This window comes from Oncorhynchus kisutch, linkage group LG4, assembly GCF_002021735.2.
Source record: "Oncorhynchus kisutch isolate 150728-3 linkage group LG4, Okis_V2, whole genome shotgun sequence".
Taxonomy (NCBI): domain Eukaryota; kingdom Metazoa; phylum Chordata; class Actinopteri; order Salmoniformes; family Salmonidae; genus Oncorhynchus; species Oncorhynchus kisutch.
The window spans coordinates 19,808,048-19,822,752 of NC_034177.2; the positions used below are offsets into that span (position 1 = coordinate 19,808,048).

The 14,705-nt window shown below is 42.1% G+C and overlaps 1 protein-coding gene across 6 annotated transcripts in view; it reads right to left on the reverse strand.

Annotated features, from left to right (window-relative positions):
- LOC109889211 (tight junction protein ZO-3) overlaps window positions 1-10,900 on the reverse strand; it is a 31,536-nt gene extending 20,636 nt beyond the window's left edge. For 3 of the 6 annotated variants that reach the window (XM_031822611.1, XM_031822609.1, XM_031822610.1), the window contains exon 1: window positions 7,862-7,975. In XM_031822611.1, the coding sequence (XP_031678471.1) occupies window positions 7,862-7,912 (51 nt within the window). In that variant the 5' untranslated portion in view covers window positions 7,913-7,975. The other 3 variants (XM_031822615.1, XM_031822612.1, XM_031822613.1) reach the window with 3 other exon arrangements.
- Between the last annotated feature and the right edge of the window lie 3,805 nt (window positions 10,901-14,705).

Here is a 14,705-nt window from a genome sequence, read left to right on the forward strand (position 1 = left end):
TTCAAACAGACCCAAAACCTGTATTTTGGTTACAGGAATCAGGTTTCCATTCAACCATTTTATGCGAGTAAAGTAAATGTCAGCAACAAAAAATATTAACAGGCCTGATGGAAACAGAACGTTTGTCTGTAAACTTTCCAAATGTTTGAGTAAACAAAATACGCTATACAAGGTGGGATCTTTTTGTGTCTGTAAAATGTATTAAGCGAGAAATGGCGGTGGAAACGCTTTCATTCGCAAATATTTATATAATACCCAGCCAACATGTCCAGGTGGGCCCCACCTGGGTTTTATATGGACTTCATGGGTTTCAACTGGGCAAGGTCTCTTAGCTGGTACCCGGATGGGTTAACCTTTTGGGGCAGACATGGACAAACCCATGTACGTTAGTGGGGGGGAAGAAAATGGGCCCCGAATCATTTTACAGGCAAACTGGTGTTATTTGTTCAGGAATAACGACTGGGACACAATCGGGTTAACCATTTGGGTCACAAACAGGCAAACTCATGTGGGCTACAACATGGGTCCCAAACGGGCCCTGAATAAATGCTGTGTTGTAAGTGGGCTATCTGGTGTGAATATGGTCAGGGATACTAATGAAATGAGGGGAAGCTAAAATAAAGTTAACATTTTCATTTTTGTGTGTGGGTTTAAATTGCGAAAACGTATTATATTATGCTTGTGACATTTCAAAACATTTTGCTGGAAAAGGTCGCCAGCTAGTACATACTGTCACATTTTTGGGGGAAATGCGCATTCAATATTTTGTGGAGCAAGTGACAGAATTTTAAATACAGGCGCTAAACCAAAGATTGTACAGGTAACATTGGTTGTAGATACATGTCCAGGCAAGACAACAGTAGCTAATTATACGTCCCTCGCTGTATTTATCAGCTGTTGGCCTACTTGGTCCAAGTATGTACTTAGCTAACGTTAGCTACCGAGGCAAATACAATGAAGCAGAATGACAGCTACCATTTGTCAGAACAGTTCAAATAACATCATCTTGAATTGATTGGTCAAAAATATTGAGATTAGTCTTTCAAATGATTTTATATATATAAGAAGGTTACTGTATGTCAATTACAGCCCTCAAATGGTTAAGTGTACTACCGACGTTATCTGCACTAGGGAGTTATCCAACTGGCTCATCCGTCACCACGTTACCTGAACGGCCATCTGCGGCCCACTAATCGTTAGCTGTCTTATCGGCTGCCATCTGAACATTTTCTGACAATTTTTCTTGGGTCACTATAACTATATCTATTTTGCCAATTTGATTGATCCCCTCTACCACACGGAAACCTCCTTTTACTCTCTGTTCCGGACGTTCTAAACAACCAATTCTCAAAGCTTTTAGCCGTACCCTTATCCTACTCCTCCTCTGTTCCTCTGGTGATATAGAGGTGAATCCAGGCCCTGCAGTGCCTAGCTCCACTCCTATTCCCGAGGCTCTCTCTTTTGATGACTTCTGTAACCGTAATAGTCTTGGTTTCATGCATGTTAACATTAGAAGCCTGTATCTATCCTATATCTATCCTACCCTGCCTTTCTGAGGTCTTCTAAAGCCAAGTCAACAAACAGATTTCCGACCAGTTCGAATCTCACCATACCTTCTCTGCTATGGAATCTGGTTTCAGAGCTGGTCATGGGTGCACCTCAGCCACGCTCAAGGTCCTAAACGATATCTTAACCGCCATCGATAAGAAACATTACTGTGCAGCCGTATTCATTGACCTGGCCAAGGCTTTCGACTGTCAATCACCACATCCTCATCAGCAGACTCGACAGCCTTCGTTTCTCAAATGATTGCCTCGCCTGGTTCACCAACTATTTCTCTGATAGAGTTCAGTGTGTCAAATCGGAGGGTTTCTATGGGGGTACCACAGGGTTCAATTCTTGGACCGACTCTTCTCTGTATACATCAATGATGTCGCTCTTGCTGCTGGCGAGTCTCTGATCCACCTCTACGCAGACGACACCATTCTGTATACTTCCAGCCCTTCTTTGGACACTATGTTAACAACCCTCCAGGCAAGCTTCAATGCCATACAACTCTCCTTCCGTGGCCTCCAATTGCTCTTAAATACAAGTAAAACTAAATGCATTCTCTTCAACCGATCGCTGCCTGCACCTGCCCGCCTGTCCAACATCACTACTCTGGACGGCTCGGAATACGTGTACAACTACAAATACCTAGGTGTCTGGTTAGACCCACATCAAACATCTCCAATCCAAAGTTAAATCTAGAATTGGCTTCCTATTTCGCAACAAAGCATCCTTCACTCATGCTGCCAAACATACCTTTGTAAGACTGACCATCCTACCAATCCTCGACTTCGGCAATGTCATTTACAAAATAGCCTCCAATACCCTACTCAACAAATTGGATGCAGTCTATCACAGTGCCATCCGTTTTGTCACCAAAGCCCCATATACTACCCACCACTGCGACCTGTATGCTCTCGTTGGCTGGCCCTCGCTTCATACTCGTCGCCAAACCCACTGGCTCCAGGTCATCTACAAGACCCTGCTAGGTAAAGCCCCCCCTTCTCTCAGCTCACTGGTCACCATAGCGTCACCCACCTGTAGCACGGGCTCCAGCAGGTATATCTCTCTGGTCACCCCCAAAACCAATTCTTTCTTTGGCCGCTTCTGCTTCCAGTTCTCTGCTGCCATTGACTGGAACGAACTACAAAAATCTCTGAAACTGGAAACACTTATCCCTCACTAGTTTTAAGCACCAGCTGTCAGAGCAGCTCACAGATTACTGCACCTGTACACAGCCCACCTATAATTTAGCCCAAACAACTACCTCTTTCCCTACTTTATTTATTTTGCTCCATTATTTTTATTTCTACTTTGCACATTCATACACTGCAAATCTACCATTCCAGTGTTTTACTTGCTATATTGAATTTACTTTGCCACCATGGCCTTTTTTTGCCTTTACCTCCCTTATCTCACCTCATTTGCTCACATTGTATATAGACTTGTTTCTACTGGCCAGGTCGCAATTGTAAATGAGAACTTCTTCTCAACTTGCCTACCTGGTTAAATAAAAAGGTAAAAATAAAATAAGAACATCCAATAGTCAAAGGTTAATGAAATACAAATGATAGAGGGAAATAGTCCTATAATAACTACAACCTAAAACGTCTTACCTGGGAATATTGAAGACTCATGTTAAAAGGGAAAACACCAGCTTTCATATGTTCTAATGTTCTGAGCAAGGAACTGAAACGTTAGCTTTCTTACATGGTACATATTGCACTTTTACTGTCTTCTCCAACACTTTGTTTTTGCATTATTTTTTACCCCTTTCTCTCCCCAATTTCGTGGTATCCAATTGTTTTAGTAGCTACTATCTTGTCTCATCGCTACAACTCCCGTACGGGCTCGGGAGAGACGAAGGTTGAAAGTCATGCGTCCTCCGATACACAACCCAACCAAGCCGCACTGCTTCTTTACACAGCTCGCATCCAACCTGGAAGCCAGCCACACCAATGTGTCGGAGGAAACACAATGCACCTGGCAACCTTGGTTCGCTGCGCCACCCGGGAGGCCCCTGTTTTTGCATTATTTAAACCAAATTGAACATGTTTCATTATTTACTTGAGGCTAAATTGATTTTGATGTATTATATTAAGTTAAAATAAGTGTTCATTCAGTATTGTTGTAATTGTCATTATTACAAATAAAAATTGGCCGATTAAATCAGTATCGGCTTTTTTAGTCCTCCAATAAAATCGGTATCAGTATCAGTGTTGAAAAATCATAGTTGGTCGACCTCTATTACACACCCATTTGGGTACAAACTTGGGACCCATGCAGGTAAGTACGACAACCCACATGGCCCCCAGGTTTTAGCCCAGGTGGGTTAAAGAAGGGTTAACACTTGGGCCCACTGAGGTCCTTCAATAAACCCAACGTGAACCCAGAGCCCAACATGGATACAGAGGACAAAACTTTGTGTGTTCCTGTTGGGTTTCCCTAGTGGGGCCCATGGAACAGCCCTTCGTTAACTCATATGGGCACCATATGGAAATGTTGGCTGGGTAACCAGCATATCAACGTAAACTTGGAGTCACGCGATAAGTTGTGTGGTCCTCCCACTACGACACGGGAAAGGATACAGTTTATTAGGCTACAGGTTAAATAAGTTGAACTTCGCAGGGTGGTGAAAGTGCACGGGGACAAGTTCAATGTTCCCTTCCAATAAATAGAGGGTCTTATTATGGTGACATGATGCTTGGCTGCAGTTTGACAAATTAAAATACTCTCATTTCTCCATAATAATCTCAATATGTAAGGCTATACACGCACTGTATTTGCGAGCTGTTGGCTAAAGCGTGCATGCCAATACCAGAGTGGGAACATTTGCTATATAAACACGTTTTTAGTTACAAAACCATTTGTGATGGAAACCCATTTAATGTGTATTTTTATTTCGGTACATGGGAATTCAACCTCATTTTTATGTGCACTACATCACACAGATTTATCTGCAACAAGTCATTTGGATTGAACATCTCTGATCAGAAAATGCAAATTTTCAGGTCTCTCTAGAGATGTTCGATCCGGGCTCTGGCTGGGCCACTCACGGACATTCAGATACTTGTCCAAAACCACTCCTGCGCTGTCTTGGCTGTGTGGTTAGGGTCATTGTCCTGTTGGAAGGTGAATCTTAGACCCAGTCTGGGGTCCTGAGCGCTCTGGAGCTGGTTTTCATCAAGGATCTCTGTATTTTGCTCCGGTAATCTTTTTCTCGATCCTGACTAGTCTCCCAGTACCTGCCGCTGAAAAACATCCCCACAGCACAATGCCACCACCACCAAGCCTCACCGTAGGGATGGTGCCAGGTTTCCTCCAGACATGACGCTTGGCATTCAGGCCAAATAGTTCAATCTTGGTTTCATCAAAACTAAGAATTTTGTTTCTCATGGTCAGAGTCCTTTAGCAGCCTTTTGGAAAACTCCAAGCGGGCTGTCATGTGCCTTTTACTGAAGAGTGGCTTCCGTCTGGCCACTCTACCATAAAGGCCTGATTGGTGGAGTGCTGCAGAAATGGTTGTCTTTCTGGAAGGTTCTCCCATCTCCACAGAGGAACTCTAGAGCTCTTTCAGAGTGACCATTGGGTTCTTGGTCACCTCCCTGACCAAGGCCCTTCTCCCCCAATTGCTCAGTTTGGCCAGCTCTAGTTAGAGTCTTGATGGCTCCAAACTTCCTCCATTTAAGAATGATGGAGGCCACTGTGTTCTTGGGGACCTTCAATGCTGCAGACATTTTATTTGGTACACTTCCCCAGATCTGTGCCTCGACACAATCCTGTCTCGGAGCTCTACGGACAATTCCTTCGACCTCTTGGCTTGGTTTTTTGCTCAACTGTGGGACCTTACATAGACAAGTGCGTGTGCCTTTCCAAATCATATCCAATCAATTGAATTTACCACAGGTGGACTAATCAAGTTGTAGAAACATCAAGGATGACCAATGGAAACAGGATGCACCTTCGCTCAATTGAGTCTTACAGCAAAGGGTCTGAATACTTATGTAAATAAGGTATGTCCATTTTTAATACATTTGCAAAAAAACTAAATCGGTTTTCGCTTTGCCACTATGTGGTATTGTGTAGATTGATAAGGAAAAACATTTAATCCCCTTTAGATTGAGGCTGTAATTACTACAGTATTTATGTATACTCCCCCCAAATACCTAGGTGTCTGGTTAGACTGTAAACTCTCCTTCCAGACTCACATTAAGCATCTCCAATCCAAAATTAAATCTAGAATCAGCTTCCTATTTCGCAACAAAGCATCCTTCACTCATGCTGCCAAACATACCCTCGTAAAACTGACCATCCTACCGATCATCGACGATGTCATTTACAAAATAGCCTCCAACACTCTACTCAACAAACTGGATGCAGTCTATCACAGTTCCATCCGTTTTGTCACCAAAGCCCCATACACTACCCATCACTGCGACCTGTACACTCTCGTTGGCAGGCCCTCGCTTCATACTCGTTGCCAAACCTACTGGCTCCAGGTCATCTACAAGTCTCTGCTTGGTAAAGCCCTCCTTATCCCGTAGCATGCTCTCCAGCAGGTATATCCCACGAGTCACCCCCAAAGCCAATTCCTCCTTTCCTTACAGTTCTCTGCTGCCAATGACTGGAACGAACTGCAAAAATCACTGAAGCTGGAGACACATATCTCCCGCACTAGCTTTAAGCACCACAGATCACTGCACCTGTACATAGCCCATCCAACTACCTCATCCCCATACTGTATTAATTTATCTTGCTCCTTTGCACCCCAGTAGCTCTACTTGCACAGTTATATATAATATACACACACATTCTGCACATCTACCATTCCAGTGCTTAATTGCTATATTGTAATTACTTCACCACTATGGCCTATTTATTACCTCTCTTATATATACACTTTTCCTACTGTATGATTGTTTTTATTTAACCAGGAAGGGCTCATTGAGATTAAAATCTATTTTTCAAGAGCGCTCTGGCCAAGATAGGCAGCACCAAGTCATTACAAAGAAATTAGACAAACATGAGGAAAACATTTAGGAAAAACCATTGAAGAGTATAAAACAGCAAATTAAAACCATTGACAGGTCAGGGAATCAGCCTCAAAATCCTTCATCAGTGATTTAAAAACAATCGGGACAAGTTCTTCCAGTTAAAAGTATTTTGTAAGGTGTTCCAAGACGGTGGCACAGAGTACATAAAAGCCCTTTTACCAAATTCAGTTCGGACATTTGGAACAGTTAGCAGGATAAAGTCCAACTCTGTGTTGTTTGTGTTGAACTGCTTTGCTTTATCTTGGCCAGGTCACAGTTGGAAATGAGAACTTGTTCTCAACTGGCCTACCTGGTTAAATAAAAGGTGAAAAAAATAATAACACAATCTTAAACCACACTTTCTCAATGTAGCAACAAAATCCTTAGGTACTTTTCTGCCTTTCATAAAAGACCATTAAAGAGGTGTCCTTTATACTCACCACTTCTCTGAATCTCACTTCCATTCCCCTTTGGGAGATCAGCTTAGCAACACCTGTGGACTCCTCTACGCTAAAACAACTTGCTCTCTCTTACATATCATAATCCATGTTGGGGGCAACGAAATTCAAGATCCAGACAGTGCTTCAAATCCCCAAAAAATAAATTGTTCCTCACCAAAATGACCCTGAGTCGGAGGTCTGGTTGAAAGGGGAGCCAGGTTATCAATAGCTACTGAGTACTGACCACGGAAAAATCACCCTGCAGAAACAAACTCCACCTGGATCAATGGGAGGCTCCACCCCCTCTGCCTCTCCCACTCATACAGCACTTTCTATTGCCCTTTGTTGCCAAGGATATAAGGCAGAACCACATTTGCCACAGTAAAACCCCACATAGCCCCACATTTAAAACACCTTGAGGGTTAGATGGAAAATATGAAGACAGATACTCCAGAATGTGAGTCACTGTAATCCAGTCATTAGATGAATATTTATGTGAAACTTGAAAATACACATTTTGAGAGCAGATAAATCATATCACTAAGGGGGAGTTACAGCCAGTAAACTCACATGGTCTGACCAGAACTGTACATGTTAGCCTTTAAGCACTTCCCAACTCTGATGGTGACATTCAGTAGGAAAGTAAATCATTGAAACCAACACAAAATAGATACTGATTCAATTTCTACACAACAATAAATCAGTCAAACATATTTTATCAGGTAAGTCACTCATCAGCTCTTATTGCAATTTCACTGCAAACTTGATTTTACCTACTCAAGCCAACACTGAGCTCAAAGAGAAGCTACAGAAAAATTGATAGACTGAGTGTACTCTTACCGGTGGTGTCACTGAATAAGCAACGAGTTTCAGCACCTGTGTCAGATTCATGACAAAACAGCAACATCCTGTTTGGTTCCAACAACAACCTGCTGACAGAATATGGCTGAGTCACCTCTGGTCTGGCTGACACACTGGAGCTGTTCTCAGCACCTGTGAGCTTTATACCTTATCTCAGCCACCACTACCCTATCCCCACATAGTCCAGGTGACAGGGAACAGTGTGACGCTATAGCGAAACTCCCCAAATGACACCTAGCCCCTTCCTGTTTCCAAAAGGCATTTCATAATCATATATCCAATGTTGCGGAGACACGCCTGTGTACTGAGAGGAAGGATATTCCCATACTTACTGGAGAGCAGTAAGCTGGGCTTTCCCATGGAAGCCCAGGTTATGGGGCTGGCTTAGGTTATGGGCCTGGCACTATGGTTACCAGAAGGAATGGAGTACACTGGGCTGTTAACTGACAGGGTATTTACTCCAAAGGCCCTGGCAAAGATCTCTCTACTGTCTCTGTGCTTTGCGATTGGAGAGGAACGAGAGTTCAGATTGTATCTCTTCATAAAAAAACATTGATGCATGGCTTAGAGCACAGGTGTTCTCTCCTTTGCTTCTACCTGGTCTACCTTCCTTCTAATCTTCCGTTTGCTTGGAGAGGGAGGGATAAAATACAGATTAGTCATTAGAAGGCCTTAAGAGGCCAATTGCAGGACGAAGGTTGCCTTCTAGGCTACATTCCAGTCTGAGTATTGTGACAATTGGGTGTGGTAAAAAGAAAGTAAGAACACAGCAGCCTCACTGTTTTTACTCCACTTACTGGAACTCCTGGCCAAAGGACAGTCACAACACACCCTTTTTGAATCACACATCTTTTCTTCACTTTTTATTTTCATTGCCTTAAGTATATGTTCTTATTTTCATTGCTTAGGCCTATACACCAGACTTGGGCACAAATCCTGAATTATTAATAGACCAGAGGGAAATAGAGGTAGTGTTTAAAAAACAACACTTGAGTACATGTCATAGAGAAGGCTGTAACAAAAGCGAACACTTCTTAAGAACAGGTGTGCCCCTACGGCAGGTAAACAATCACTCACTCAGAGAGGGACTGCTCAGTAGGCCCCAACTGCACTAGCACACGGGCAAATATATGTCATGTTCCTAACTGGAACAAATATTGTGCTTCTCAAAAATGCACACAATAGACCTACATATTGGAACTACTGTTACTTGACTACTGGGAAGCTTACTATGCTTTCAGTGCATGTGAGTGTTGCTGAGGCCTACCACTTACAATATTGCACAGTATGTGCAACCATTTTACAACACGTTTTAAAACTACAAGAGGCATATAATCCTAGTGAATGTGATTAATTACCATAGGCCTTCAACCTTCATTGAACTGCTGCTGACGATTACAGACAACTTTTTGGATTGTTTATACACACACACGCAAAGCAGGTAATTGAATCACTACCAATACAATTGTTGACTCAATATTATGCTCATTGCTGTTAATGCGTGTGGATCCGGTGTAATGTGTCGGTTACACAGTGTGGAAAACAAACTAAAATCACTAAACATCTTTCTCAGAATTCACACTGATCTGATGACCATGACTGGGTAGTTTGAATGAGACTTTTCCTTGAGCGAGTCAGTAAAAAAAAAAAAAAGCAACCTTGGATTTAAATTAAACTAGTGGATTAGAGATTTAATTTATCAAGCAAGCATCAAGTAGACAATGGAAGGGAAGATGCAGCCATTTGGTAATGCAGTGGCGAAACTCCTTGGCAGGCAAAAACCTGCATGTGTGGCAGAACCAGTAGGGTGAGGAGGCAGGTCCACCCTCAGTACTCAGTAATATTTTGTATTGATTTTGCTCCAACCATAACACTTTCTATTCAGGACATTTTTTGCAGTATTACTCTAGTGCCTTGTTGCAAACATGATGCTGGTTTTGGAATATTTGTATTCTGTACAGGCTTCCTTTTTACTCTGTCAATTAGATTAATGTCGTTGATCCATCCTATCACAGCCATTAAACTCTGTAACTGTTTTAAAGTCACAATTGTCCTCATGTGAAATCCCTGAGCCGTTTCCTTCCTCTCTGGCAACTGAGTTAGGAAGGACACCTGTATCTTTGTAGTGACTGGGTGTATTGATACACCCTCCAAAGTGTAATGAATAACTTCACCATGCTCAAAAAGGATGTTCAATGTTAAATTAACAAATATTTTACCCATCTACCAATAGGTGTCCTTCTTTACGAGGCATTGGAAAACCTCCCTGGTCTTTGTGGTTGAATCGGTTTGAAATGCACTACTCGACTGAGGGACCTTAGCAATAATGTAATGTGTGGGGTACAGAGATGAGGTAGTCATTCAAAAATAATGTTAAACACTTATTGTACACAGTGTGTCCACGCAACTTGTCACCTAAGCACATCTTTACTCCTTAATTTATTTGGGCTTGCCATAAAACACATTCCAGTTTTCAGTTTTTAAAAATAAAATGTGCACTTCGGCATTATGGGGTATTGTGAGTAGGCCAATGATAGCACTTCAATACATTTCAAATTCAGGCTGTAACAAATTGTGGAAAAAGTCAAGTAGTGTGAACACTTTCATTAGGCGCTGTATGATGACAGAAAGTGAAGACAGTAAAACCAGAGCTGTAAACCAAGTAGGCTTCGCGACCTCTGTGAGATTGCAATGAAAACAAAGTGCCAACACAGCGGTCACAACATTCGAGCAAATTATTTCAACTCACGCCTCGAGATAACAATTTGTCGATCCCCAACATCTGCTTGAGAAATTGTGTTCAAAAGGTGGTAGTTATTTCCTATCCTACCTGTAAAACGTCTCAGACAAGTCCCAGCAACTCGCGTAAAGCCGTCCAACTCACAATAATAATTTGTCTCCAAACACTTGACACTATCAGCCGATTTGAATGAACTAAATAAAATCCTTAAAAAACTAAACTGAAGAACACAGAGAAGGGATGTCCCTATTTGGCTGTACAGCGTTCAGGTGCGTTTCATAACGTCATCACGCTTGATCGTCACATACAGGAAGAAGGACGACACCCCTCCTTTTTTTCAATTTCATTATTCCCTGCCCTGTTAATAAAACACTGTCCAGAGACACTCCTTGGTATTCCTCAATCTATGGATTGTCAACGTATCGAACCTATAGCCAACCATTATCATAAAGCCCAAATAGTACAAGGAGTATAATTGTACTATCAAATATCAGATGTATTAATAAAAAACAATCAAGAATGTACAAAGATGGGCTCCTAAGTGGTGCAACAGTCTAAGGCACTGCATCTCAGTGCAAGAGATGTCATAACAGACCCTGGTTCGATTCCAGGCTGTATCACAACTGGCCATGTTTGGGAGTCCCATATGACGGCACACAATTGGCCCAGCTTCACTGACTTGCCTACTTAAATAAAGGTTAAAAAAAATAGACCGGTAGGCTAGCCCTTATGACCCTCAGTTCCATTCCATTACACATAAGACTCAAGAGCACTGATGCTTTGTCTGAACATTAACACACATCGCTTAAAGTACGGTTTTGGAAGCATAAGGACCTTATCTTTCATATCAACGAGAAATAATAGTAAAAAATGTTAAATTGATACACACCTTTATAGGCTTAGTGTTCCCACACAGCCATATCTCTATGTTACTGCGCTCATTTACATAAAACAGATGGGAAACAGAGGGACCTTTATGCTTTTAGAACCGTATCGCAATTGAGAATCGACTCACGTTTAGATTTAGAATTTGGCTGTTTTGGCTGGCAGAGCCAGTCTACCTCTGAAAATAACAAACGGTAGGCTCCTTAAGAAGTACTTCTTCGGCTAGTGGTAGTCTAGTAGGAAAGGTCAAACTATACTGCCTCCGCCCTCCCGAGTGTCACAGTGGTTTAAGGCACTGCCTCACAGTGCTTGAGGCGTCACTACAGACCCGTGTTTGATCCCAAGCTGTGTTAAGGCGGTTGAGTCCAATGAGGCGGTGCACAATTGACCAAGCATCGTACGGGTTGGTGGAGGGTTTGGCCAGCTGGGATTTCCATGTCCCATCGCGCTCTAGCGACTCGTGACGGGCCGGGTGCCTGCAAGCTGTCTTTGGTCACCAGCTGGACGGTGTTTCATCCAACACATTGGTGCGGCTGGCTTCCGGGTTAAGCCAGCAGGGTGTCAAGAAGTAGTGCGGCTTGGCAGAGTTGTGTTTCGGAGGACGCATGGCCCTCGACCTTCGCTTCTCCCAAGTCTGAGACCATCCAGGACCTCTATACCAGGCGGTGTCAGAGGAAGGCCCTAAAAATTGTCAAAGACTCCAGCCACCCGTCAGAGACTGTTCTCTCTGCTACCGCATGGCAAGCGGTACCGGAGCACCAAGTCTAGGTCCAAAAGGCTTCTAAACAGCTTCTATCCCCAAGCCATAAGACACCTGAACATCTAATCAAATGGCTACCCAGACTATTTGCATTGCACTCACCTCCCTCTTTTACACTGCTGCTGCTACTCTGTTTTTATCTTGTACAGTTGAAGTCGGAAGTTTAGTTAGGACATCTACTTTGTGCATGACACAAGTCATTTTTCCAACAATTGTTTACAGACAGATTATTTCACTTATAAATCACTGTATCACAATTCCAGTGGGTCATGAGTTTACATACACTAAGTTGACTGTGCCTTTAAACAGCTTGGAAAATTCCAGAAAATTATGTCATGGCTTTAGAAGCTTCTGACAGGCTAATTGACATCATTTGAGTCAATTGGAGGTGTACCTGTGGATGTATTTCAAGGCCTACCTTCAAACTCAGTGCCTCTTTGCTTGACATCATGGGAAAATCAAAAGAAATCAGTCAAGACCTCAGAAAACAAATTGTGACCTCCACAAGTCTGGTTCATCCTTGGGAGCAATTTCCAAACACCTGAAGGTACCACGTTCATCTGTACAAACAATAGTACGCAAGTATAAACACCATGGGACCACGCAGCCGTCATAGTGCTCAGGAAGGAGACGCGTTCTGTCTCCTAGAGATGAACGTACTTTGGTGGAAAAGTGCAAATCAATCCAAGAACAACAGCAAAGGAGCTTGTGAAGATGCTGGAGGAAACAGGTACAAAAGTATCTATATCCACAGTAAAACGAGTCCTATATCGACATAACCTGAAAGGCCGCTCAGCAAGGAAGAAGCCACTGCTCCAAAACCGCCATAAAAAAGCCAGACTACGGTTTGCAACTGCACATGGGGACAAAGATCGTACACTTTGGAGAAATGTCCACTGGTCTGATGAAACAAAAATAGAACAGTTTGGCCATAATGATCATCGTTATGTTTGGAGGAAAAAGGGGGAGGTATGCAAAGCCGAAGAACACCATCCCAACCGTGAAGCACGGGGGTGGCAGCATCATATTGTGGGGGTGCTTTGTTGCAGGAGGGACTGGTACACTTCACAAAATAGATGGCATGATGAGGAAAGAAAAGTATGTGGAAGGAAAATTATGTGGATATATTGAAGCAACATCTCGACATCAGTCAGGAAGTTAAAGCTTGGTCGCAAATTGGTTTTCCAAATGGACAATGGCCCCAAGCATTCTACAAAAGTTGTGGCGCAATGGCTTAAGGCCAACAAAGTCAAAGTATTGGAGTGGCCATCACAAAGACCTGACCTCAATCCGATAGAAAATTTGTGGGCAGAACTGATAAAGTGTGTGCGAGCAAGGAGGCCTAGAAACCTGACTCAGTTACAATAGCTCTGTCAGGAGGAATAGGCCAAAATTCACTCAACTTATTGTGGGAAGCTTGTAGAAGGCTACCCGAAACTTTGACCAAGTTAAACAATTTAAAGGCAATGCTACCAAATACTAATTGAGTGTATGTAAACTTCTGACCCACTGGGAATGTATTGAAAGAAATAAAAGCTGAAATAAATCATTCTCTCTACTATTATTCTGACATTTCACAATCTTAAAATTAAGTGGGGATCCTAACTGACCTAGGATAAGGAATTTTTACTAGGATTAAATATCAGGAATTGGGAAAAACTGAGTTTAAATGTAGTTGGCTAAAGTGTATGTAAACGTTCAACTTCAACTATTACCTCGACTAACCGGTGCCCCTGCACATTGAATCTGTACCGGTACCCCCTGTATATAGCCTCGCTATTATTTCATTATTTGTTACTTTAATTCCTTTTTTTTTTTAGGTATTTTTCTTAAAACTGCATGGTTGGTTAAGGGATTGTACGTAAGCTTTTCACTGTAAGGTCTACACCTGTTGTATTCGGCGCATGTGACAAATACAATTTGATTTGCAGTGATGGGACAAGACTAACTACAGTAACAATTAGGGAGAAAAAGGAGTAAAAGTACAAAAAACTATTCTGCCTCCATATGGGAAAACGTTGAGTACGCCAAAATGTTACTAAAATGCACACAGCCCATTTGACATATTTCATAAAACTATTACTAACTGAAATGCACATTAAAGGTCTCAATCAATGTAATACAGAAGTAATGAGATCACCACCACCTGTCTTAGAAGTGTGTTTTCAAAAGCAATTCAGCATCATCAGTTAAGGCCCAATGCAAAAGGCATTCATTCACGATGAAAAAGACAGACACCATTTTTCACAATCTTCAAGTTTTTATTTGTTGTTTGTTTACAAAGTTAAGATTGCATTTTGATATATTCCTTCCTTTTATGAGTAGAAAACCCTTTAAAGAATTAGTCGAAAGGCACATGTTTTTTTAGTTTTTTTTTTACAATATATACATTTCGATCTAAATTATAAATATATAGAAAAACAAAAGCACAACCCAGA